General features: G+C 50.2%; 9 protein-coding genes across 9 annotated transcripts; 6 read left to right on the top strand and 3 right to left on the bottom strand.

Annotated features, from left to right (window-relative positions):
* Positions 1–1,680: 1,680 nt before the first annotated feature.
* N7481_009551 (uncharacterized protein) lies at positions 1,681–2,275 on the bottom strand (the record flags this gene model as incomplete). Its single annotated transcript, XM_057268770.1, has 3 exons — positions 1,681–1,768; positions 1,791–2,039; positions 2,268–2,275. 3 exons carry the CDS (start codon positions 2,273–2,275, stop codon positions 1,681–1,683), a joined length of 345 nt encoding a protein of 114 aa, XP_057119447.1.
* A 1,621-nt stretch (positions 2,276–3,896) lies between these two features.
* Positions 3,897–5,877, bottom strand: N7481_009550 (serine/threonine-protein kinase; the record flags this gene model as incomplete). The annotated part of the gene is made up of 2 exons (XM_057268769.1): positions 3,897–5,645; positions 5,686–5,877. 2 exons carry the CDS (start codon positions 5,875–5,877, stop codon positions 3,897–3,899), a joined length of 1,941 nt encoding a protein of 646 aa, XP_057119446.1.
* Positions 5,878–8,381: 2,504 nt separating this feature from the next.
* On the top strand, positions 8,382–10,946 carry N7481_009549 (SH3 domain-containing protein; the record flags this gene model as incomplete). Its single annotated transcript, XM_057268768.1, has 7 exons — positions 8,382–8,409; positions 8,492–8,824; positions 8,880–9,032; positions 9,083–9,156; positions 9,207–9,573; positions 9,642–9,802; positions 9,855–10,946. 7 exons carry the CDS (start codon positions 8,382–8,384, stop codon positions 10,944–10,946), a joined length of 2,208 nt encoding a protein of 735 aa, XP_057119445.1.
* Positions 10,947–11,688: 742 nt separating this feature from the next.
* N7481_009548 (uncharacterized protein) lies at positions 11,689–12,413 on the top strand (the record flags this gene model as incomplete). The annotated part of the gene is made up of 3 exons (XM_057268767.1): positions 11,689–11,743; positions 11,790–12,033; positions 12,095–12,413. 3 exons carry the CDS (start codon positions 11,689–11,691, stop codon positions 12,411–12,413), a joined length of 618 nt encoding a protein of 205 aa, XP_057119444.1.
* A 41-nt stretch (positions 12,414–12,454) lies between these two features.
* N7481_009547 (uncharacterized protein) lies at positions 12,455–13,707 on the top strand (the record flags this gene model as incomplete). The annotated part of the gene is made up of 2 exons (XM_057268766.1): positions 12,455–12,577; positions 13,549–13,707. The coding sequence occupies 2 exons, from the start codon at positions 12,455–12,457 to the stop codon at positions 13,705–13,707; spliced, it is 282 nt and encodes a 93-aa protein (XP_057119443.1).
* A 406-nt stretch (positions 13,708–14,113) lies between these two features.
* N7481_009546 (uncharacterized protein) lies at positions 14,114–14,862 on the top strand (the record flags this gene model as incomplete). The annotated part of the gene is made up of 2 exons (XM_057268765.1): positions 14,114–14,244; positions 14,304–14,862. 2 exons carry the CDS (start codon positions 14,114–14,116, stop codon positions 14,860–14,862), a joined length of 690 nt encoding a protein of 229 aa, XP_057119442.1.
* Positions 14,863–15,456: 594 nt separating this feature from the next.
* On the top strand, positions 15,457–16,794 carry N7481_009545 (PQ-loop repeat-containing protein; the record flags this gene model as incomplete). The annotated part of the gene is made up of 1 exon (XM_057268764.1): positions 15,457–16,794. One exon carries the CDS (start codon positions 15,457–15,459, stop codon positions 16,792–16,794), a length of 1,338 nt encoding a protein of 445 aa, XP_057119441.1.
* Positions 16,795–18,694: 1,900 nt separating this feature from the next.
* Positions 18,695–20,413, bottom strand: lcb2 (putative serine palmitoyltransferase 2; the record flags this gene model as incomplete). Its single annotated transcript, XM_057268763.1, has 1 exon — positions 18,695–20,413. The coding sequence occupies one exon, from the start codon at positions 20,411–20,413 to the stop codon at positions 18,695–18,697; it is 1,719 nt and encodes a 572-aa protein (XP_057119440.1).
* Positions 20,414–22,743: 2,330 nt separating this feature from the next.
* N7481_009543 (acetoacetate--CoA ligase family protein) lies at positions 22,744–24,878 on the top strand (the record flags this gene model as incomplete). Its single annotated transcript, XM_057268762.1, has 2 exons — positions 22,744–22,971; positions 23,028–24,878. The coding sequence occupies 2 exons, from the start codon at positions 22,744–22,746 to the stop codon at positions 24,876–24,878; spliced, it is 2,079 nt and encodes a 692-aa protein (XP_057119439.1).
* Between the last annotated feature and the right edge of the window lie 281 nt (positions 24,879–25,159).

The raw sequence follows: 25,159 nt of genomic DNA, 5'->3' as shown, positions 1-25,159 counted from the left end.
GTTTGTGTGTGTACGAGTATTTGCTTTTCATTTGACTTTAGCCTTGGTCTCCTTTGAGTTTTCATGGGCCCTGTACTCCGAAAGGAAGTGCTGGAAGCATCTATAATGTATAGGTTTTTTGACCACTCGGGTCTGTCATTTTTAGCCAGTGAACTAACGACATGTCGGCGTATCAATCAGGTGTGTTGGAATTACCGTATACGGTGTGGAGAAGTGGAGGACCTGCACGACCATTATTACGTAGCCGTGTCTCAGGCCGTCCAAGTCCGTCTAAGATTAGACTCAAGTCAAAAGGCACATGGTGGCCTGGGAGGGACGCGAGTCTAGACACTCGGCTATCACTCATCAATAATCACAATCATCATCACAGTTCAACCATGAACATGCAGTGTGTGTCGCCAGGGTCTTTTTTTCCTTTCTCTTTTTATTGATATATTATTTCTATGATTATCTTCTTCGGGGATGATCATCCCAGCTCCCGGGAGACGCACTGCAATCCCGGTCCAGCTACTCTCCGTACTATGGATGGAATAGTCAATCAAAAGCCAAATACTAAATTTCTTACCCATAATCCCGAAATTCTATTATTCTGCCTTCCACCTTCTTACCCATGATTCCTACAGCCGATCGTGGTGGAGCAACGCGTGTCCCAGTGCAGACCGAAGGTCACTTTCCCAGGATCACATTCCCGCCCTCTCCGATTCTCCGTCCACATCCGGTATCGCCGCCACTCTACTCCATGTGTATGTACCTAGTCTAGAGCTTCTTGGACATTGCTGCCGAAGCCGATCGATTCCGTCTATGACAAATGGGGAATAAAAAGTATACGGAATACGCCTGGTTCAATGGTTTTGGCAGATGCCAGGTACAATCCCGAGGCTGCTAGTCACATTTCCAACTGATCGCGGGTCAGTGAAAGAAGATGATTTTGACTGCCTGGGGAATATTCAGACTAGAGCACATAGTGGGCGGCGTACGGAGTACATGCTTCTGTTTCCAACGGCGACGACTTTCCGGACGGGGCAATAACCGAGTGTCGTACTTGGGGTACATGGTTTAGGCCCGTTGTCGGTGAAGACTAAAGCACAACCGCTCAAAGCTGTGATGGAAATTATACCCCCGAGTTAACTGTTCGCTAATAAACTAGAGGGTCCAGCAAATTGGAATTTTCAGTGGCGGAAATAGCCCAAACCTGGAAACGGAAAGGTTAATTATTGCCCGCAGGTGGTATTGGGATTGAGTGAAGCTATGTCACCCAGCGCATCGACTTCTTTGAGATGAGATCGCTGAGATCACTACGATCTTACGTAGTTCCAGACGAACAAACAGTCTTCCGATTTCCCGTCCAACGACGAAAACAGCATTTCCATGGAGACGCAACAGATTTCGGAGATGACAACGTGAATAGAAAGAGGAAATTGACCGAAATGTAGTCAAAGTCAAATCCGAGCGTGTGAGCCTCCAATCAATCAAGCCTCCAAAGCGGACTCCAAAGTTCCAGATCAACTTCCAACTTTGTCTCCAGCGCCCCCAAGCCTCCTACATAGTTTGGGTGTGGTTTCAACCTTCAACCTTTTGCCATTTTGTCCTCATCGGTCGTTTTGAACCCGGGCACAGCACGCGAATCTTGGCTAACTGAGGGGGTGGCTGACGACCAGCTTGTTGGTTCTTTTTTTTGTTTTATGCTCGTCCCCCAGAGGCGTCTGCTAGTGATGACCGGGATGAGACGCCTGTTCCATGGCAGACTAATGACGCCGGCGTAAACCACCTGGTCAAAGGTACTTACTTACTTACTCAATGTCAGGGTCAATTGGTCGTCTTTGAATGCGTCCTCGGCAACCGCGCGTTGCTTTATTGAGATCTGGTTTGCCTCTTTGCTCTTCCCGATTGTGATATGGTCATCGGTGCCATTTTTGAATCGACCAAAGCGCTCTTTCTTTTGCTTGTCTGGGGCTGTTACCACACAATTTGCAACCGGGGCATGCGCCGTTTTGGGCTGGGCTTTTGCTCTGTTTCTCTGGCTGGTGGCTGCTTTGCGTCTGTTTGGTAGTTGTGGAACGTGTCTGAAGACGGGCTGGCTGGCTGGCTGGCTGGTAGGACCTTTGAGGCTGAATGAGTATATTGCCGATCGCCAGGGAAAAGCATCGGATTTGCTTTGTTCTGTTTCCAATAGATGATGTCCTGTCCTTCTGATACTTGTTTATAGAACACATCACACTTACGACCCTCGATACGGTAGTATTGCCCTCGCTACCGACAGCTGTCACTTGGCCATTGAGCAGGTTCCTATTGCGTAAATATACCGGTAGCCAGATTACATTGCATGCTTCACCAAGAACAAGAAACCTGGATCATCGATGCTCGGCTCTTGCAATCTGGTCTGGTTGCCGAGTCTTCTGGCGGCATCAGGCCACCTTGTGCAGCCTACCGTTTAACACCAGCTTCTTTACCCCGGATCCTGGATGACTATGCTAAATATTGATATCGACTTCGATGGAGGCATCCTCTTTTGGCTTAATTCCTGCCAGGTGTGGTTATTCATGACAGCTGGCCTACTCCGCAGCGTTTGTGTTCATGTTGCTTTCAAAGCATCTAGCTCTAAAGTATGATCGTGAAACTCCTTGATAAATCGGAGGTTGCGCAAAAGAGTCAGATGCGCTCGAACACTCCCATCTCTAGCTATTCCATAATACCATAGCATGATTCGTCCTACAATAAACAGGTGTCAGGGCTTGACGGGAACTCCTGGGCATTTCTAAAAGAAAACTATCTGTGCATCTAAGAAATGAAATAGTCAACCTTGCTCAAGCCCTTACCTATCTTTAAAAATCTACTCCCCGGCCCTGCAAATCTTTGTGTAGACCTTGCTCGAGGCCCCTCCAATATTACATCCGTCACACACACATGCAAACACACCCAAGTCCAGCATAGGCGATGCAGAACCAAACTAGCCAAAAGGATCCTCCTTGCTCATCGCATTTTCGATAAGGCCCTGTCCAGCACGGACTCGCCGAAATAATAAAAAACGCGGGGGGCCATCCCCATGCACAATGCAAATTTAACCGGTTTTGGTATACGACTCAGTTCGGCTTTATTCAGAGCAAGCTACCGCCTCTCAAACGTTGCCTTGCTTACATGTCTGCACAAGCAAAGGCCTAAATACCGCTCTGTTTGGAACCGGGCTAGGCTACCTCCTCGGCGGATATATGATACATCACAGTGTGGGTGTCCCGTGGCATTTGATTATACATCCATGTGTCTATGTAGTAGTATGGGTCGGCCGACTTTGGTGCTTGTGATAGAGCGAAAACAGTCACGGTGGATTGCTGTGTTCTGACTCACTTACAACCTAGAGATGTCATAAAGGAAATTCAATCAATATAAACCAGTATTTTTGATTTGTTATGTTTCTATCTTCCAGCTAAGATCCTGCCAGGAGGAAGAGAAAATAGCATATAGAGCCGAGACAGCAGCAGAGCTAAATCTGAGTATAGAGTACAATCATAGAAGCAGCGAGAGATTCAAAATTGAAGGGGAAAAAAGTCAGAACGCACAAAACGCCTTGCCGAGTAACTCAAGTGAAAGTAAACAATCATGAATCCATCCGTCATATCAAATCAAAAGCTCAAAATGCAATCAAACGCGAAAGTCCGGGGAAGAAAATCTCAAAAATCAGAAAGTCCTAGCAAATAGCACACGTTACTAGGAAATAATGGGTATCAAGCTGACCAAAAATCCAAAACACCAGCGCTCGAGTTGGGGAAGCGCCAGTAAGTAAGCAAAATCAAAATTCAATATAACGAACGAACGTCAGGTCAGGGGCACGAAGTGTTCTTCCAGACATTCCTTTTCGTTCCATTTCAAAGAAAAAGAAGGAAGAGAAAAGCGGGGGCAATTTATAGCCGCCAAACCGAGTCGGACGAGCTGTCTTCGGAGGGTTGAGCGACTTCGCGCAGCCAGGGACATTCCAGAATGTCACGAATGGTCCATCGCTTATTGACATCCATCTCCAGGCAACCTTTGACCAGATCAAGGGCATCACGGCGGTCATAATGCACATTGTCTTCGATCATCTCTCCGAGCATGGCATCTTGATCCCATGTGCCGTTAAGTATATTGGCTTGGATGCGAGGGGTGAATGTGTCTTGGAAGGGACGAGAGCCAACAACCATGGTGAAAACGATGACACCAAAGGCCCAGATATCAACTGACGGGTGGATCACACCGCCAGTCGACTGAAGCAGCTCAGGTGAAGCATACTCGAGGCTACCAGCAACACTCGTACTCGAGCCAGCAGGGCCCATCTGCTTGGGAGGGGGTCGATCAGCGACCTCATCGTAAGGATCGGGAGAGTCCCCGCCGTTATCAATTGTCATCCATTCGGCCATACCGAAATCACAAAGTACCAAAGTCGAAGATATATTACCATCTTGGTCCGCAATAGGATCGAGCAAGCAATTCTCGAGCTTGATATCCCTATGCACCACGCGGGTATCTTCGTGGAGATAACGAATGGCACATGCGAGTTGGTAAGCATATTTCTTCGCGAGACACGTCTTGATGCCTTGTCGATTCTGGCGAACCAAGTCGAACAATGTACCACCGATGGCGAGCTTGGTGAAGCAGAAAGTAGCGAAGTCGGTTTCATAAACGGCGTCGAGCGTTAGGATGTGGGGATGGCTGAGATATCTCCAGACCCGAACCTCGTGGTCGAATTCCGCTTGCACATCTTCGTTCTCTTTCTCGGAGCGGCCAGTCACATGCTTCTTCACGATCTTGACAGCAAGACGTTTGGGTTCGCCGTACTCTTCTACCTTATAAGCCTCTTTCACAACACTGAAACCACCGAAGCCAATTTGTTTTCCTAGAACATAATCGGTTCCAACCATCTGGCCCTCGTCGTCTGGCTGTGTGGCTGGCTCTTCCTTGCCAGAGGACCACATAGACAAGAACATACTCGCCGGTGATTTGCCGCTGGAAAGGGTCGACCGCCGGGAGCTATGCCGCGTGGTGTTTCGCAGACTGCTGCTGCGGTCAAGCCCAGAGCTGCGCTTACTTCCAAACGGCGTCATGACACCACCAGACCAGGAGGAGCTGCGGTCCTCGGGGGACGTCAGCGACTGGGTGGGCGAAGTGATATAGAGAGGTGATAGCAGCACATCTTTGCCATCGGGCGGTGTATGAACTTCATCGCCTGGGGAAGCCGTTGATACCGATGTCAGAGAGGTCGGTTGATCGAGTTCATTTGTTGTTATCGAGCCATCCTCCGAGGAAACGGAAGGGCGTGAACGGGAAGCCCCGGTCGGGATACCCCGCTCTTCGAGGGACCGCTTGGATTCGCAACCCCAAGCGACAGATTGCGGGTCGGCGGAGCCATCATCGTGAGAAAGCGCGTTCCGGAGACCAGAGGTCCGGGACTCGAACTTTTGCGGGGGGCGGTTCTTGGCGTCGCCTTTCACGAGAGGCTCTTCTAGCGGGCGCTGTATACCCGAGTCCAGGGAGACCGTTGGGTGGAAGGAAATGGAGGGGCGACGCTTTTGCAGGTACGAGTCTTGCAGGTATGAGTCAAGGGGGGGAGCCTGAAATCTCATCTGGCTTGTGGGGGTATTCGGCGTCATCGGCCGGGCGGCCTTCAGGGCGAGGGACTGAGATGGGAGGTGTTGCAGAATGCAAATCACTTAACACACTGCGGTCTTCATTAGTATCACGGCGGTGCGCCTTGTAGTCATGAGATTTGGTGCGTTCGCTCTCGATACCATCGCCACTCTCTGTCGATTTCCCCCTCCCTTGCTCTTCACCGGGCCATCCTGATCTGTTCTCGCGAAAGGATGTTTCAATCCTCAAACTCGCTAACCCGTGCCTCTCCGGATACGCCATGCCCTCGGCAGGAGCGCGGAATAAGACGTCGTTTTGGAAAGCGAGCCCTTCGTAGGCTCGCAGTCGGGTTGCGAAAGCACTTCCGACGTTTTTCTTTTGGAGTTTCGAATGATGAAAGTCGGTCGATTTGGATGGGATGGGATCTCTGACGGTGGGGCGATAAGCGTGTTAGAAGTGGGGGCGACACGCTTTTAAAAATCGCGGGGTCGAGCGACGGCGTCGAGCGATGGAAGAGATTGAAGTAGGTAAGAGAAATATTGGAAATGTTGACGTTAAACAGAGAGTCATTAAGCTAAGTGAGGTCAGAGGGGAAATACTGGACAAGAGATTGGTCAGTCGGAGCCAACCGGAGGCCGCAGGGCGTTTTGGGAGGATCCTCGGGAGATTCCGGGAGGATCAGCTGATCGTCCTGTTGCCCTACATTGTACACATAACTAATAAACTAATAACTAGTCCACGGATAAGTACTCCGGACTACACGTACATATAGTGGCTGCAAACATAATTACTCACGTTGAATTGTTCCAAGTTCACAAACTAGTAACCTTGGAATGTCACTACTAGTATGGATACCCAAGTACTACCTGAATGTCGGGTCTCACTGGTGTGGGGATACTAGTACTTACAACTACAAGTAAATTTCGATTGGTACTAGTAAAGACCACAAGCTCAAGCCAAACTGCTAGTGCCAATTTGGACGTTCTTGAAACTGCCACTACCATAGCTTCCATACAAACACGCCCACCCACTCTTCAGTCCACCGTCAGAAGCAGTAACCGTGGTCTTTGCCATTCCATCTTACTCAATATAACGGTGATATTAGTCGACCGTACAGAAAGTGAAAGGTGATAATACTTGTTCGCTTTAATTCCACCAGAATGCCCCTTCGACTCTAAAGCCGTAGCCTTGTCAGCTATTCGGTAAACAGTGACCTTGTCGCTATTGCTGTCAATTGGCAACCCTATACCTAGTTCTGAGCTGCAAAGGTAGAGTCACTCCGAGCCTATTTATACCCTCAGCTCGGCATGTTAGTTCCGCCATTGATGCCAACTTAGGTCACGACTGTCAAGCAATTACCAGGCGTGGTTAAAATTTTGCAATGAATCTATGGCTCCATAAGGCGCACTGGAGGCCGCCTCATGCGCCCCAACCGGGAGCGGAATCTGGTCAAGCCCGCCCAGCTTCAATCAAATATTCTCTACTAGTATTACTAGCTTATGCAACACAAACTTGAATGAAAATATGGCAAATGTGATTATGGGACTTTCAATAAATAACGTAGCTTAGTGCGTCAATTCCGAAGTTTATTATTCAAGATGCCAGTGATAAATTAGAAAATTTGGAGTTGGAGTGGTAGAACAGGACTACATAGTACTACTTACTATCTAGGTAGTAGGTAGGTAGTAGCAATATATACTACTACTACTACTACTACTACTACTACGCTGCATGTTTAGGATACTAATGTAGCCAGCCGGTGCCCACCTGGGCAGATGCACCGCCTTAGTAGTACTAGTAGTAGGTAGCAATAAAGTAGTATGTAAATCGATCATGTGCAAACAATCGGAAAATATTCCCGAGTCCACATATCCAACGTCTACATAAAGTTGATTGGAATGGGCGTCACGACGTCAGATAAACCTCCCTCCCGCCTTTTGCGGAACAATAACACAAATTAGGCATCCAGCTAGGAGACATTTTACGTACAAGAATGATAGAATCAACCTTGTTTTAGCTAGGGCAGGTCTGAATTTATTTGTTTACTAGTACTGACTCGGAGGACATACAGTTGGGGATCGGCAATGAATCAAGGGCGTTGTCTCGTTGCATCGAATTGGGAAATACCACAACAACCACGCAACACTAGGCGACTAACCCTAGCAACCATCCAACCTAACCATATTGAACTTTGAATCAAGCCACCAACATTTAGATGTATTTCAATGTTCTGTAAAAGTGTATATTTACTATAAACGTATGTAACTATGTCACTATACATAGTATAGAGAGGCCCTAAGCCCTAACCCGATCGGGCGACTCTCAGGGGCTTCGCGGACCCCTGATTAATCACTTAGCCGCGCGCAAGGGGCGCTTGTTTGGGAGCAACCTCCTTTTGGCTTCATGTCTGGGGATACTTGGAGATTCAAACAATCAAACAGTCCTTTCCTTTCTTATTCTGATGTCGCTCTGGCAGTAGTTTTTTCTTCTCCGCCTCGCCCTTAGTGCTGCGACTTGAAGTGCAGCCCAGCCACCCCACCTTTGTTGTTTAAGGCGCAGTCTTTCTTTTACGGGCCGACCAGTTCCAGGGACTCCGCGGTGAATCCCAATTACTTTCTCAATCTTGCAGCGCTGGCCAAGGGATTTTCTTTTTCGCATACTCTTATCTTCCTGTCCTCTTTACGCCAAATAGCGCTGGTTCAACAATCCCTCCTTCCCCCGACTTCTTTTATCACTCGCGTCTCCGCCTCCTCACCGCCGATCCCACGTTCATTGCTTCTTGCAACATGACGAGGCCTCAGATTATACGCGCTGGTATGTCTTTTCGTCGGAGCTATATCCGCCTCATGAACCCGCGCTTGATTGCAATTTCCCGTGCTGATCCCGACTACCCTAGATACACTCGACCTCCAAGACCATGATACACCGTCTGCGAAGGATCACACAAAACAACCCGAAGCACCAGCTCCTCTAGGGGCCGGCCGGCCTGCCCCCCATCAAGAATCGTCGATTCGTCATGCGGAAGAGGATTCGAAAGCGGAGATAATGGGTGGACCGGGAGCAGGTGGACATGGGATGTATGAAGATGGGGACGACACGGACGATGATGATATGGGATCAAATGGACATTACGATCATGAAGATGGCGATTTGGCCGATGGCGAAAGCGATGATCTTCTTGATGATGATCTAATGGACAAAATCTCTAGTTCTCCCTCAATTGATGATGGTAAGGGCCTCAGGAGTGTTCACTGTGCGGGGAGCCTGAAACTAACTGCAAGCAGAGGATATTGACTTCGAATTTGTCTACGCTCTTCACAATTTTGTCGCAACTGTTGATGGGCAGGCGAATGCCTCAAAGGGAGACACCATGGTTCTTTTGGATGATAGCAACAGCTATTGGTGGCTGGTTCGCGTGGTCAAAGATGGAAGCATTGGTAGGTCCAGACCTCTTTAAAACCCCTTGAACAATACTAATATTAATCAGGGTACCTCCCGGCCGAGCACATTGAAACACCTACCGAGAGACTTGCCCGATTAAACAAGCACCGTAATGTCGATGTATGTCTCAATGCTCTATCCGTCAACTGGACCCGCTCTAACATTAGCAGCTCTCGGCGACCATGCTTGGTGATAATTCCGAAAAGTCTAAGAATCCTTTGAAAAAGGCGATGCGCCGACGGAATGCGAAGACTGTTAACTTCGCACCCCCGACATACATCGAGGCCTCAGACGTTGAGTACTCTTCGGACGACGATTCCGAACATGGCGACTTCTTCAATGACGATGAAACCGTTGAATCGGAAGAAGGGGACGCCCAGGAACAGACTGAAGATATTGTGGTGGAACCCCTCAGACCGAAGGCACAGAAGGAAAAGCCCGCAGAGCAGGCAGAGGCGGAACTACAAGAGAAACAAGAGCCGGAGCGTTCGATTTCGGACCCCCGACGCTCCAGCGAAGAATTCTTCGACCCAGAAGGTAAGCAATCAATTGGCGTCCCTCGTCATTTGAACGAGAACGGAACCCTAACTTTGATCTATTACCAGAACCCACCGTCAGTAGATCCAGAAATGGTACTGTACGGAACACGGATTCCTTCTTCAAGGACGACACTGCCGAACCGAAGAAAATATCTCTTACACCTAACTTGCTGCGCGATGAGTCCAACAACAATAACATCAACAATGGTCTGGCTGAGTGGAAAGAGGTAGGTTATCAACAAACCCCCAATTTCAAGATAATGTCTAACATCTGTGAAGCCTCGTGGAAGTATGGAAAGTATCGAGAGTAAATTGTCTTCTCAAGATAAGGTGAAAGAAGAGAAGAAACGCAAAGACAAGAAGTCGGGAATGCTCAGTGGACTGTTCAAAAGGAAAGACAAGAAGGGCAAATCAATCGACGACTATGAAGAAGCCGAAAGGTCTCCAGCAGAGTCGAATTTCCGAGCCTCGCCGCAACCGAAGACCTCATCCGAGTCCCTTTCGCCGGAACAAAGACCGTCCAGGCCTCAGAAACAAGCCACCAACAAACTACAAAAGCAACCCCCAGCGACGATGTCACCAACGAGAGTCGAGGGTCAGTTTGCGACAGAGGCGGCCAAGGATGCGAGCCAATCCGGGCAGTCTATCCGTCGCGTGGCCTCGGAGGAATCGGGCAATATGGAATCGAGTCGAGGAATAGTGACATCCCCGGTCAGCCAGCCCAGCCAGCCCAGTCCTTCAAAGGACTCGTTTGCAACTGCCGAATCCAGAGAACAGCTGGTATCTCCGATTGAACGATCTTCCAGCGAAGTACAATGGCGAGGAACATACGAACCCAAGACGACAGTGCAGCCATCCGTGGTCTCGCCACCACAAAAGTTGATGCCAAGAGTGGTCACCGACTACGATCGAGCGATGGGCGTGGAGTCCCCCGTCGATGTTTCTCCTGTGGGGGAGCATATACCCATCGCCGCCGCCCCAGGGTTGACGGCAGATGCCGGACCTCGGACGCACTCCACGTCTCCATTCTCACCCCCGTCGTCTCCTGAAGTCGACGTGAACGACCTGAAGAGTAGCGAGGCTGCTCCAGGTTCTGTGGACACATTTTCAGATACCCCGACCTGGAGTGACGCTAGCTTACGAACCTACATGGACGATGAAAATGACATTCGCGACCTATTCATTATTGTCCACGACAAGTCCAATATTCCCCCGGCTGGGACTGATCATCCGGTTACTGGTCGCCTTTTCAAGGAAGAGAGCAAACGTCTAAAAGAGATGAACAATCAACTCGACGAGATGCTTGTGAACTGGATGTCCCAGCGAGCGAGGAACAACAGCCTGCGAAGCCCGCAGAGCCCGACCGCTTGATTCGTCTACTGTATATCAATCTTTCTCTACCAATGTGTCTGTGGATATATTCATGGGCCTGTCGAGTTGTCCTGGAAAGACCAGGAAATTGTGCTGGGCACATCAGCTCCGACTGGCCTTGTTACATTCGTTTTCTTCTCTCTTCAAGTTTTATTCATGCAACCCCAATACACCCGATTTCTCTTTTGGTCGCATTTATGCCCCCCGCCAATCGATGCAATTTTGACGACCTGCCTTGTTTCGTTCCATTACTGAGAAGCGACCTGTGATTCCTAGTTGATCAACAGTCAGCGCATTCTTTGCATTGGATCCTTTCTTGTCCATTCGATTTTCTGATTTTCGCCGGAATACCCCGAGTCATCCGAGTCATACTTGTTTTGTCTTCACTTCTTTCCCTCTATAGTTCATCTACTTGACGATGACGTATCGCAATACCAATTTGTCTTTCCGTCTTCAATCATGCACCGTCATTTCCAGTAGCCAGAATCAAGCGTAGAACGAGGGGCATGACCCCCCTCATTAGACGCCTGGTGCAGAATCCCTGCAATTCTGATTGGAGGTAAGCGCATGCCAAAGTTCCTGCACGGCAGAAGGGTCGTGCGGACAGGTCAGCCGCACGCATGATGTTATGCCTCCCGGCTGACAGTCACTGACAATGTTTACTTAGTATAAAACATTTTCTCCCTCTCTCTCTTTCCCATCTCGAAACACCTTTCATTTCTCTCACCTTCACCTCGCTGTTATGGCTGACCCCTACAATCCCTACACTTCATATCCAACGCCTACTCCCGGGTGGGGTCAGTTACTATCCCCCAGCCCCGGACGAGCAATCTCACCAGCAAGGCGCATATCCGCACCAGCAGCCCCCATACAGCAATGCCGACTATGGTGGTGTGGCATCGCCGGATCAAAACTACAATTATGCTCCGCAGTCGAGTCAATACCACCTTCAGCCGGAAGGATACCAGAGCAATGCGCCCAACAGAAGTTACACGCCGGTAGGACAACCAGATCACCTCGGTCCGGCCAGCGCTCCAGGGATACCATTTCATGATAGTGGAAAGGTCCCCGAGAATGCGGGATACTAGTACGTGAATGAAGTGGGAGAGTTACATAGCACCAGAAACAGAAAGCTGACTCATTCAAAGCGATGGCCACCCAGCCGATGAACCGAGATACACACCGTCACACAGCCCGCGCCCACCCCCGGTGTACGTGTCGGAGGCAGATAATACCCGACCTCACGACAAGGAGAGTCGGGACTCAAACCGGGGTGCAGAAGATCTCGAGGGCGACCGTGGATTTGGAGGGTCTCTGGCTGGTGGAGCCGCGGGTTATTACTTCGGACACAAGAAAGATCATGGTATCCTGGGTGCGATTGGCGGGGCTATCATCGGAAACTTGCTTGAAGACAAAACGAAGAAGCATGAGAGGCCCCCCCTCGCCATCCTTATCGTCGCATGCTAGCCATCATAGTCACCATAGCCACCACGGTCACCACAGTCACCATGGAAGTGATCATGGAAGTCATCACGGCAGTCATAATAGCAGTCACCTCAGTCACCTCGGACATGATCACCACCACCATAGTCATCACCGACATAGTCGGAGTCGAAGCCATTCACGACACCGTGACGAGGACGATTACTGAATATGCGTTCAGAATTTCATGACATAGAGGCGATGATGTTTTGATTTGTGATGATGGATTCCTTTTTGTCCTTCCTTTTTGTGTGTCTGATGCAAGGCCAAGTATCGATGGCGTGTTAGCATATTCTTCCCAGCCAGGATGATGGCTGCAGTGCTTTTCCCTTTCTGTCTATTTTATCTCGAGGTTCATGATGAAGAGCTCCTTATGATGAACGAGATTGACGTGATCATGAATTTTACGGCTGATTCCATTATTCCAATATTCTGCTATTTTGCCTTTTACCTTTTGCCTTTGAAATTACACAACTACTACGAGTACTCCGTACGTTTGGAGGCTATGCCAAATTTAAAACAACTAAAATCATTCTCTTCACGGAGAGCCAAAGAATTATTCACTCCATACTCCGTACTGTCCCTTCGCATCCGTGTTTATTGGATTATATTGGTTAGATTGTTGGCCAACAGAACCCAAAGTTAGGGCTCTCACCAAGGTTACGAGATGGACCCTTCAGTCTAGGTCTTGGCAACTGGCTGGACCCTGAAATTTATTCAGGAACGACTTGGCGAAATTAAATTTGGACCAATTGAGGCATGAAAAATCTGTAGGGTTCGTATTCAAGCTCGAAACGACAACACGCCTCGTATCTGTTCCCACCAGACCCGCATTTGAACCTGTCGATCAGGGTCTTTCCTCGCCGCCTTGGATCGGTACATAGACTGGTAACAGGGAAAGAAATCATGGGCTATGAAAAGCGAGGCTAACAAGTCTTCAGAGATAATTAAGAGATCATCCAAAGGGATAAAGGGCACTTTGGGCCCATCGATGAGATTCCTGACGAAACCAGCCTCAAAACTTTATCTGAGCTTTAACCATACGATCCACACCTCTCACGATCAACACGGGTAGCGTGCCTCGAATAACTCTCAGCTTCTAGCTAACGGTCCCATCTAGCCCGAAGCCCCTTTTCATCTTCAGCGGGAATACGAGGCACAGCCGAAGCCCTTTCTGCCCGCTGGTCCCATTCCGGGAGAAACTGACGAGCCGGCGTCTCCAATCGCCTCGTTCTTTGACACTGACTCCGTTCTGCTCACGGTGATCTGGGTTCTCTGATTGGATTCATCGAGGAAGAAGGCTTGGACCCTACATCTCGGAGGAGTTCCATCTCGGTTACCACACCAGAGGATTTGCTGGAGGGCTTGTTTAGCCTTGGTTTTGGGTTTAGTGGATCGATACGAGTGAGCCATGATTGTGATTATTCGCGCGGAGGCTGATATTTGTTAAAGGGGTGGACCATTGCGGCTGAAGGGCCGAAGAAGGGACGTTGAGGACCCTTAAATTGGAGCTGATGCCCTGATCGAGGATGGTGATTTGAGTCTTGACTTCCTTCCGTCCATATCCTTCTCGAACCTCTTTTTTTTCAGCATATACTCTTTTATTCCGAGTTGACTAGTACGACTAGTCTTACACATACTAGTACTATATTGCTATATCACCGGTCTTTTAATCCAACAAGAATATGCATTCTAAGACTCTGGCTCTGCTGTGCCTCTCAGCCTCTGTTCTGGCTACTGCCGAACTGGAGAAGAAGCAATATGGCGACTCCTCCGATGACTACTACAACAGTCTCATGGGCGATCTCAATAGCCTGTAAGACGGCCTTTCTGACTATGGAAACCTCCTCAATCCGGTCTAACATAAAGAAACAGAGCCTCCGAGACCGACTATCTTGACTACCTCACGGACTCGGACTATAGCGACATATATAAAGACTTGCCCACCAACTACCTGAGCGACTACTCTGACTACCTGAATGACTACACCCTGAGCGACTATGGGCTGACGGACTACCCCAGTGCGACGCACTTGGGTGGGGGTGACAGTCATGACACTGACAGTGCCAGTGAGACGACCGCTAATAGTCTCGATATGCCTACTATGACGACGGGCCCTTCATTGACAGGACTCGGCGATGCACCCCCGGCCTCGATCCAGTCTGTGCTCATCACTGCGATTCCGGAATCCTATCTGTCCCAACTGGGCAACCCATCAGCGCGGTCGTCCATCTTCAGCGAGATCGCAGACGGCCACTACCCGCAGTGGTATGCGGATCTTCCTAGCAGCGTCAAGAGTTGGGTTTCCGAGCACTACGAGCCCACTGGAGGGCCTGGTAGTGGAGGTCATGGAAATTCGGCACCGGCGACCGGAGTCATGGCGTCCGGGGTGGCGGCTGCTGCGGGTGTGTTGGCCCTTGCGGTGTTACTGTAGATCAAACCGTGGGAATGCGGGGTGGAAGAGAGATTAGACGAATACGGAGTATAATAATCAATTTTCTTTTGCTGCACATATCAACAGATCGGAACAGTCACACACACAAATGGGATGAAGTAAGGAGAACCACTGGATCGCCTCCGCGGGCCAAACCGGACTCCACCGGGGTCCACCGAGGTTGATATCGGAGACTTCTGATTGGTTGATGCTCCAGTGTTTATCGAATGAGTCAGCAGGGAGATAAGACCCTACTTGCCCTAAGTCGGCGCCCTGCGCAATGTTCAGCTGAGCCCGAGGGGTGACTATGACTGCGTGACCTCTTTCTCATTCTCATTCTCCTCTTCTCTTTTTCTTTATTCCCCCTCACTCCTAGACTTAGACTCGCACTCGACCTTTTACACCATTTCCTCGTCCTTGCTGTCTTTTTCTTTCCTTCTGAACCGCCCTGCCTCGAGACTCGCGACCCGAAATCCTCACCCCCGCCTTATCGCTTCCCCGGATTCGGCTGCATCCTCACCTTACCAACCTTACGCTTGATATCCGAGCCCACCACGGCCACCGCGAGTCCTCCTTGGCTATTTCTCCTAGAATATGCCTCCGCCGCTTTTATACAACCTTGTTGCTGGGTCTCTTCCAGACCACTGTGAACCCTCTTCGCCTCTTCTGACCGCTATCTCCTCACATCTCCACATCTGCCTCCCCACTCCTCTCGCGCTGATCTCCTCCGTTCTCGGCACCCTCAGCATTGTGTCATGGCTCTTCGCCCAGCTACCCCAAATATTCAAGAACTACCAGCTCCAATCCACCTCCGGTCTGTCCATATTCTTCCTCGTCATCTGGTGCTTCGGTGATGTGAGCAATCTTATCGGCGCCCTCTTCACCCGCCAGGCCGGCTGGCAAGTCGTCGTCGCCAGTTACTATGTCTGCGTGGATGTCGCGCTAGTCATTCAATTCTTTTGGTACACCCACTATAAAGCCCGGCGGTACAACAGCTACCGCGAATTACCACACTCGCACGATGCATCCGATTCCACCGGCGGGCTGCTACAGGGGGTGCCCCTGCCCGACAACAATGCAACACAACAGTCGCAATCATTGGGACCAGTCAACATGGACGTGTCAAAGAAATCCGAGGCGACAGACGCGGGTGTGCAGACCGGATCAACTCTCAACTCAACCGTCAATCCCACTGCATCATATTCGAATGAGAAGACAAATTCCTCGCGCCGGTCGATCCGGGTCAGAAGCAGCGCCTCCAGCCCTCCATTCGCACTACCCCGCACTATGCTCATTGCCTCGCTGCTTTGTGCTGTCCTAGCCAATGCTAGTCCTACCGGTACCGGCCCGTCACCTCACCCGCCCATTTCCCATGCTCCCCGTGAAACAATCATCGAGATCGTGGGTCGCATCTTCTCCTGGATGTCAACCCTCCTCTACCTGGGCTCACGCCCGCCCCAACTCATCAAGAACTACCGCCGCAAGAGCACAGAAGGTCTTTCCCCGCTTCTCTTCATGGCTGCTTTCAGCGGCAACTTGTTCTATTCCTCCTCTTTGCTCACCAACCCCAATGCCTGGTATGACTTCGCGCCGTACGGCGGTGGCGGTTGGGCCGATGACCACGGTAATGATCGCTGGGAGTGGATTGGACGGAGTCTGCCCTTCTTCCTGGGTGCATTTGGCGTTCTATTCTTGGATGGCTTCATGGGCGTGCAGTTCTTGATGTACGGCCCACAAGACGACGAGGATGGCGAGAGCTATATTGGTTCCGAGGATGGAGACCCCAAGCGCGGCCGCAGTAAGTGGCGTCGCGTGCGTGGATGGATGCGCGGATGGATTCCTTCAACGTCGCCGGAGCGTGACGAGCGTACGCGCTCGCGGGAGGGCCAGGCCCTACTTAGCCATGAACAAGGACGATACGGGACTGTTTGATATAGTCACTTATCTACCTTGATATACATTTAAACCCTATTCCTTTCTTACAGGGTTCGACCAACTGCCTTCGTTAGAGCGAAGGTGGTTATGATACATTAACGACATTACGACTTTTCATTGGACTCATTCACGCATTGGGCACTTTGTTTTTCTTTTTGATCTCCCATATTGGATGGGGAATGACTCGACTCTTGCTTTGCATTTTGGTTCTTGTTTCCTCTGTTTTAGGGTTTCCTTTTCTGGCGTTTTTGATTTTTACTATACCATGGTGTGGAGCGAGTGGAAGGTTGCAGGTCGAATATAGAGTTGGGGGTTGAGATAGCTTACCATTGCCTTGCACTTTCGGATTATTTCTGTACATATGACATGTATACTCATCAAGTGAAACGATTATTACTCATGTTAATTGTTCTTGTAAAAGCCAAAGCCGAAGAGACAATAATTCTGGAGCCCTGAAGGTCTATCCAAAGACAGGAATAGCTACCAGTAGTGTCTAGGTACCGAGCAGGTCTATTAACTTCAAGTTTGAAAGCGCAGTATCTGCCACTACAGAATAAAGAAAAACACCGTGACATCAAGAAACGAAAAGAAACATTATCTATAAAGCATAAGTCTTCAGAAAAGAAGATCAAACAGTAGGAATGGCAGGCGAGAGCTTTCCCATACTTGTATAATGTACTCAATGATCAAGATAGCCCCTCAAGAACCTCAGCCTGTCGAGTGGCCCAATACTTCCTTCTTTCATACCAGTTTCTGTCCACTGGAAATGGATAATCGTACTTGTCTGGAATTTTATAAACGCACTCGACCCACGCAGGGTAGATTGAACTTGGCTGTATTGGATGTCCATCTGTGGCCTCTTCCAAGATCCAGTACTGGTCTTAGGTGGATTGCAATATCTCGTAGGTTCTCTGTGGAGCTTCATCGACGCGATGGATATAGTGCTTGACTCGCTCAAATACTTTGGTCGTGAAGTCTACCAGTATTACTTTGCCTACACAAAGATGATTCAGACCATAGCCTGGAAAGGTTGAAAATCAGAGTATGTACGCACATCTACTGAAAAAATCCGCATGATAGTAGTATATTGACATTCAACGAATCATCTAATTATAAACAAGTACTTCAAGAATAAAACGGCGTCAACGGGTACCAACCCGCCAAAAACCAAGCCAACCCTAGGGGTTGCCAAGTAGAAAGTAATGTGTACATGTGTTTTCCATGCTAGAATACTCGCCCAGCCCGGTCCAGTCTTGTCACACCATCTCATTAATGATTAAGCATGGATTGAAAAAAGCATAAAGCTAGAGCCTTGCGTACTCTGCAACGAACTCCAGTGACATGGGGAAAGGGGAGGAGCCACGGGGTAGCCAGGTGGCGGTCTGGGTGAGCGATGTGATGTGCAATGTGAGAAACGAGAGAGGCGGCATTAAGCAATATTCTTAGCAAGATAAAAGTGACAGAGAAGAGAAGATGGATTAAAAAGGGGGAGGAGGATCATAGGAAAACTGGGGCATATCCATTCGTTGCTTGTTCGAATAATTCATGACCGGGTGAGGACTTTTCTGTTTTGTTTCTTTTCTTCCTGGGTCCTCTTCATCATCCCGGGTACTAAACATCTCTCTTCTTTCTGCACTGCACCCATGCTGAGACATCCAAGCAACGCCGCCGTGAACCCAACGCGCCGAAGCCACGACCGGGAATGGGAAGAAAGCAAAAGCAAAAAGAGTAGCAGGGGGAGGTATGGAGTTTTGACCGCAACTCGGCGTGACCAGCATCAACCGAGACCGAACTATCGTCCATCCGCAAAGACTCCAACCCAATGTGCATCAAGTTCAAATACAGTCTCACGTAGCGACAGAGAAGAAGAACAAGTCATATTTAATACAGAGGTGACTTAACATCCTGGACTCCGCGTCGGATAACATCCTCGATCCGCCACCGAGGAGGGGTCAACTGTACAGAGCGCTTGCGGTGCCATTCCTTCTCCAATTCGGGCGGGGGGAGCCATCTCCTCGGTAGGAGGCAGAGCGCCACCAGCAATACCGGTCGAGAACTTGAGCTGGAGAACATTGCCGATTTCGTCGCAGGCAGTCAGAACCCGGTCAAGATCTTCCTTGGTGTGGGCAGCAGAGACACAGAAACGAGCGCGAGATGAGACCAATGGGGTGGCTGGGTAGCCGACAACCACGACGGAGATCTTGCGTCGGAGCATCTCGTGGGAGAAGGCAGGCATCTTAGCGGGGTTGAACAGAAGAAGAGGGATGATGGGAGAATCATCGTGGCCGTATACTATAAAGCCAAGGCGCTTCAATCCGAGGCGGAGGTACCGCGAGTTGAAGGCCAAACGCTGCAGGCGTTCCTCGCCCTGGCCCGGGACGAGCTCGCCGTTGATAATGCGGAGAGCGGACGAAATTTGCATGAGGACAGCAGGGGCGGGAGATTCACCATAGAAGATACCGGAGTTAATGGCCCGCAGTTTCTCGATCATGTACTTGTCTGCCGCAATGTAACCGCCGTTGGCACCGAAAGACTTGGTGAGAGTACCCATAAGAACATCAACTTCGGAGGTGTCAATGCTGAAGTAGTCACACACACCACGACCCTGGGGACCGATAGCTCCGATAGAGTGTGCCTCATCGACGAAGAGGTTGAACTTGTAGCGGTGCTTCAAGGCAACAAGACCCGGGAGGTTGCACATGGAGCCCTCCATGGAGTACAGGCCCTCCACGACAACCAAGATCTTCTTCCAGGGACGGTGAGTGCGGGGTTGGCCCTGAGAGATGGCCTCACGGAGCTTGAGTTCCAGATCCTTCATATCGTTGTGCTTGAACATGGCAATGGATGCACCAGAGAGACGGGCACCGAAGCGAATGGAGGCGTGGTTCAGTTCGTCGGAGATGAGCAGATCACCCTTTCCGACAAGTGCGGGGAAGACGTTGGCATTGGTACCGAAGCCCATCGAGAAAACCATCGACGCCTCCTTACCCACAAATCGGGCAATTAGATCCTCGACCTCAACGTGAAGATCCTGAGTACCGGTCTCAGCTCGGGTGCTGGGGGTTGCAATTCCATATTTGCGGACAGAGTCCTCCGCAATGTCGGCACAGGGTCCTTCCGACTGGGCGAATCCAAGATAGTTGTAGGAGCTCAGGTTGAGGGTATCAGTGGTGGTACCAGTCAGGTAGAAGTGCTGGTTATGATCGTTGGTAGCCCGGTCAATCAATGTGATGGTACGTCCGGGAACGCCCGTAACAGGACGTTCGAAGCAATCGTTAATTCGCAACTTGAGACGGCGCACATAGAAGTTGTCAAAATCACTGTTAAGGGCACCGTACCCGTTGCGGGACTTGAGATGGCGGTAGTTTTCTTCCCGGAAGCGCTTGCCGAAGAAGTCACGAACGTGTCCGAAGGCAATTAGAATTAGGTAACTGATATAAGTCGTAAGCAGATAATAATACGGCGGCTCGTCCATCACCGGCTCCGGGAAGACACCGCCAGGGTGCCGACTGGAGTAGCGGTGGGAGGGGTGACCGATGGTGCCGAATTGGGCATGTTGCTTGGCCTGCCGGCGGGCCTCCTCGGGGGTAGGAGGCTGAAAGAGTGTCGTCGGCATTTCGTCGGTATGAGGGTAATCGGCAGTGGCAGTGGACAGAGAGATTGTCGGTAGGGACAGTGATGCCGAGCTGATCGGCGGAGAGGCGTTATTAGGAGGATTCCCACCGGTCGACTGGGGGGGCCGCCTGTATAGGTTGAGGCTGAGCCTTGGATTTAGGGGAGCTCGAAAACAATTGAGAGAGTCGATTGGATTTGACCGAGGATGCCTTGTTGGCAATACCGCCCTTTCCGGAGGAAGGAGAAAAGGACGGCGGGTTGGAAGTGTCGTTGGAGGAGGAGTTGTTGCTAAACCGACGAGGCATCGCACAGAGGGAAGCAACGATTCGAGGAAGAGAACGACGGGGGACTTTTTGCACCGTCTGGGATTTCTCTGGGACGTTGGTGGGGGGTGGCGCGTGTATGTGTGTTGTGTGTGCGTTGTGTGTATGTGGGTTTTCAACGCGTCGAGGTGGTTTGAGGCAAGGACTACCGAGTGACGAGGAGAGCAGTAGAGACCGAGTCAATTTTCTGCTTTCGACGGTCCAAGTTTCTGGTTCGTTCGACAACAACCGGAGAACAGGTTGATCTGAGGTACGGTGAAAGATCGTCAGTTGGGATGATCCTTGGATTGAAGATGAAAGTTGAAGATTGGGAGGGATGCGCGAGTGTCGGAGGTGTCGGAGGTGTCGGAGGCGTCGGAGGCAAAGAAGGAGGGTTGTTCAAAGTGGAATAGTAGATGAAGACATACCTCGAAGTGATTAATTGTGGCTGATGATCGCAAAAAGCGGGATCCGAAGACCTCCGGCTGAGTGAAGCCCTTGGAAAAGTGTGGCTTCACACGTGGAATGGGGGCAACACCAAAAAAAAGGGGGAGCCGGAACAAGGAGCGTGGGGGGGAGCCCAATGTTCGTGAGCAATGAATCTCCACGATCACAAACCAGCTTGTAATTTGGTTCGATTCGGAGGGGAGGGGAGAAAAGGGTAAAGAAGGGGGAGATGAGATGAGATGAGAGTAAATAGCAGCAATAGTCCGAGTGAGAGTGAGAGTAATCGTAATAGTGCCGATGCTGCATCAAGCCATCATGCACTGGTCCACCTCCTGGTATTGGAAATGGTATTTGTATTTCCACAGTTCCACAGTGTGGAGCTTGAGTAACTATCGTATTTTACATCCCAATACATCCATGGCTTTTTTTTTCATTGGGATCCACCGTCAACCAAGAATCGGACCCGAAGGAAAAGAGTTAGTTTTAGTTACTCGAGAGTTACCCACTGGCCCTGACTGTCTGGATTGCTAGGGTCTTCATCCGAGTGCCCTATACTGCACTCCTGGACTGCTTGGAGTAGTTTGATTATGTCTGCAGCCTAACATGAGACAACAATTCCAGGGGTCAGTCCATGCAGCTGTTGTATGCATGTACGAGGACTCCGTACTCGTACTTGCTACTAAAAGGTTGCCTGGAGAGATCGACATGTCATCTCGCACAAACAACAGTAGGCTGTGGGCCACAGCGTGATGTGATGGTACCTGCAGGATGAAAACGGTCACGGCCGAGGCGAGACTGAGGCCGAGGCCGAGACCAAAGACCGAAGACCAAAGACCCTCAAGTTTCCCGTTCTTTTCAGGAACATTCAATTCCCCCCCCACTGCTAGTCAGCCAGTTGACTAGGAGTCCACTTATCCAGGGCCTGAGGCAGAGATGTCACCCCAGTGGCCCGCATTCCGCATGCCGCATTGCCGCATCAAGGAGAAGACAGTCAATCCCCCTCCTTTTCATCGTCACGGGGGAAGGAGGGTACAAAGAAGAGCGGAGAGATATGTAGAGGGAATCCTGGAGATCAACCAAGTTTTTCCAACAGGGATAACCCCCTCCCCTCCTTGCTTATATAGCATAATGCATAGTGCGTAGTCATATCCAGCGGCTGCCACCGCTTGATGCTACCCGCAGCCGCGGGTTTCAGCGGCAATGTAGTACGAGTACCCGATCCCCTCCAGGGGATTCTCCGCCCCACGATCCTTGGAGGCAGAGTTTGGAATTGTATGATTGATCTCTTTCTCTTACACCGATCACCCCTGCAACGACCCATCCAATCCGGCGAGAACCCCGCTATCCGTATACTTCGCCCGGGTGGTTACCACGTACGATTCTGGTGGTACCTAAGCTATACTTCCCGCCGCTTGGTCCCCTGAACTGGTCCAACAAAACCGCCGAAAACCACCGTTGCCACTGGCGCCTCTCCCTTTGAAAAAAAAAAGTTTCCTTCTCCTCCCTCAGGCTTCAATCCGCCATTTGGCTTCAACTGTCTTGATTCTGTGTCGTATATACCCCAATTGCTCATTCAGAAACAATGCCGCACATTGATGAGGCTGTGACTTCTGATGTGAAAGAACTATGGCGTCACTCATCGCCCGAGTCCACTCAGATATATGATTTTATGACCAAGATAAACAAGAAACATGGTCTATCATTGTCGGATTATGATTCCCTTTGGAAATGGAGCACATCGGAGCCCGCCAAATTCTGGGAAGAGATTTGGCACTATACCCATATCAAAGCTCACAAGCCATACAACACTGTAAGTTCCGAGGGCTTAATGTAACAGGAACCCCCATTGGCTAATCGTAATCGCAGGTCCTTGAAACCGACCAGGCATTATTTCCTCGGCCGGCGTTCTTCGAAGGAAGTGCTCTCAACTTTGCCGAGAATCTGCTCTTCCCGGCGGCCAATCCAGATGAGGACTCAATTGCCATCATTGGAGCGACTGAAGCTGATCGCGAGTTCATTTCCTGGAAGGAGCTGCGAGAGCGTGTTCGCCAAACGGCCAATGCTTTGAAGGAAGCCGGTCTCCAGGCTGGCGACCGTGTCGCAGGGTTTGTGGGCAACCATGCCAACACCGTTGTTGCCATGCTGGCTGCGACATCCATTGGCGCCTTCTGGACTGGTGTTTCTCCAGATACTGGCGTGCACGCTGTCCTAGAACGATTGAAGCAGATTCAACCCAAGATTTTCTTTGCAGACAACTCCTCGCTCTACAATGGCAAGATCCACGGTTCCCATGCCAAAGTACGCGAAATCGTCTCCGAGCTGCCTGATCTGGAGCTCCTGGTGATCTTTGAGATAGCCAAGTCTCTTGATTTTGATATCGCGGATGTTCGTCCTCAAAATGGAAAAGCAGTCACCTTGGGAACGTTCTTGTCTGCTGTTCGGAATCAAGAAGCCCCGTTGGAGTTTGCTAGCCTCCCACCTGATCATCCAGTCTATATTCTGTACTCTTCAGGAACTACTGGTGCACCGAAGCCCATTGTGCACGGTTCGCTAGGCACTCTGTTACAGCACAAGAAGGAACATCTCCTTCACTGCGAAATCCGACCCGGTGATCGACTTTTCTACTTTACGACGACGACATGGATGATGTGGCACTGGCTCGTTTCTGCCCTGGCCAGTGGCGCAACGATTGTACTGTATGATGGGTCACCATTCCGCCCGTTCGATGTCGAAGGAGGAAAAGGAGAAATGGCCATGCCGCGCCTGATAGAAGAACTCCAGATCACCCACTTCGGCACCTCGGCGAAGTACCTTTCCATCCTAGAACAAGCCGCCTTGAATCCCAGCAAGAACAAGCACCGCCCTGTGAACCTTAAAACTTTGAAGGCTATCTTCAGCACCGGATCACCGCTGGCTCCATCGACTTTCGAGTACATCTACTCTTCTATCCACTCCGATATCATGCTGGGCTCTATCACGGGCGGCACAGATATCCTATCCTTGTTCTGCTCTGGATGTCCGATTTTACCCGTCTACAAGGGCGAGATTCAATGCCGTTCCCTCGGCATGGCCGTTTCTGTGTTTGACTACGCCGGTAACGATATCAGCGCCTCGGGTGAACCAGGCGACCTTGTTTGCACAACCCCATTCCCAGCACAGCCCGTCATGTTTTGGCCGCCCGACGCAACTGGTATGGAAAAATACCGAAAGAGCTACTTTGAAGTCTTCGGGACGTCTATCTGGCACCATGGAGACTTTGTTCGCGTGAACCCGGAGACGGGTGGTGTGGTCATGTTAGGTCGCAGCGATGGCGTGCTTAAGCCTTCTGGCGTCCGATTCGGAAGCGCGGAGATCTACAACATACTCCTCAAGCATTTTGCGGAGGAGGTTGAAGACTCTCTCTGTGTTGGCCGCAGGCGAGAGGGCATCGACACCGATGAGACTGTCGTGCTCTTCGTCAGACTTGCACCTAATAGCACCGTCGATATAAAGGAACTCTCATCTCGGATCCAAGCTGTCGTTCGCAAGGAACTGAGTCCTCGTCATGTACCCGGCGTGATCGAAGCCTGCCCCGAGATTCCGGTCACTTCTAATGGCAAGAAGGTTGAGAACGCGGTTAAGCAGATCTTGTGTGGACTGAACATTAAGATCGGTGCCAGTGTGGCCAATGCCCATTGTCTTGATTGGTATCGTAACTGGGTTTCTGAGAATCCATAATTGTCTCCGAGTCTGAGTTGGATATATAAACTGGATAAATTGGATATAGGAATTATAATGCGAAACAAGACTCTTTTCGGGGGGCCCGGTTTGCGGGCTTACCTCTGGTGCTACTATGTCATCATATTGGATCTAGACTATTGGAACTTGGTCAGCAACAAAAGAATCAAAGCTCCTCTTCGAACCGAAAATGAGTAATAAACGAGGATGAGGATATTCTTTTAGGTGTATATGACAAATAAAGCCTACATAAAATACAATTTTATTGGCTTGAGTGCTGC

This window comes from Penicillium waksmanii (genome assembly GCF_028829765.1).
Source record: "Penicillium waksmanii strain IBT 27052 chromosome Unknown utg000008l:1.0-5622682.0:1.0-5626561.0, whole genome shotgun sequence".
Lineage (NCBI taxonomy): Eukaryota > Fungi > Ascomycota > Eurotiomycetes > Eurotiales > Aspergillaceae > Penicillium > Penicillium waksmanii.
The sequence above is the reverse complement of the archived record's forward strand: the minus strand, read 5'-3'. Positions and strand labels throughout refer to the sequence as shown.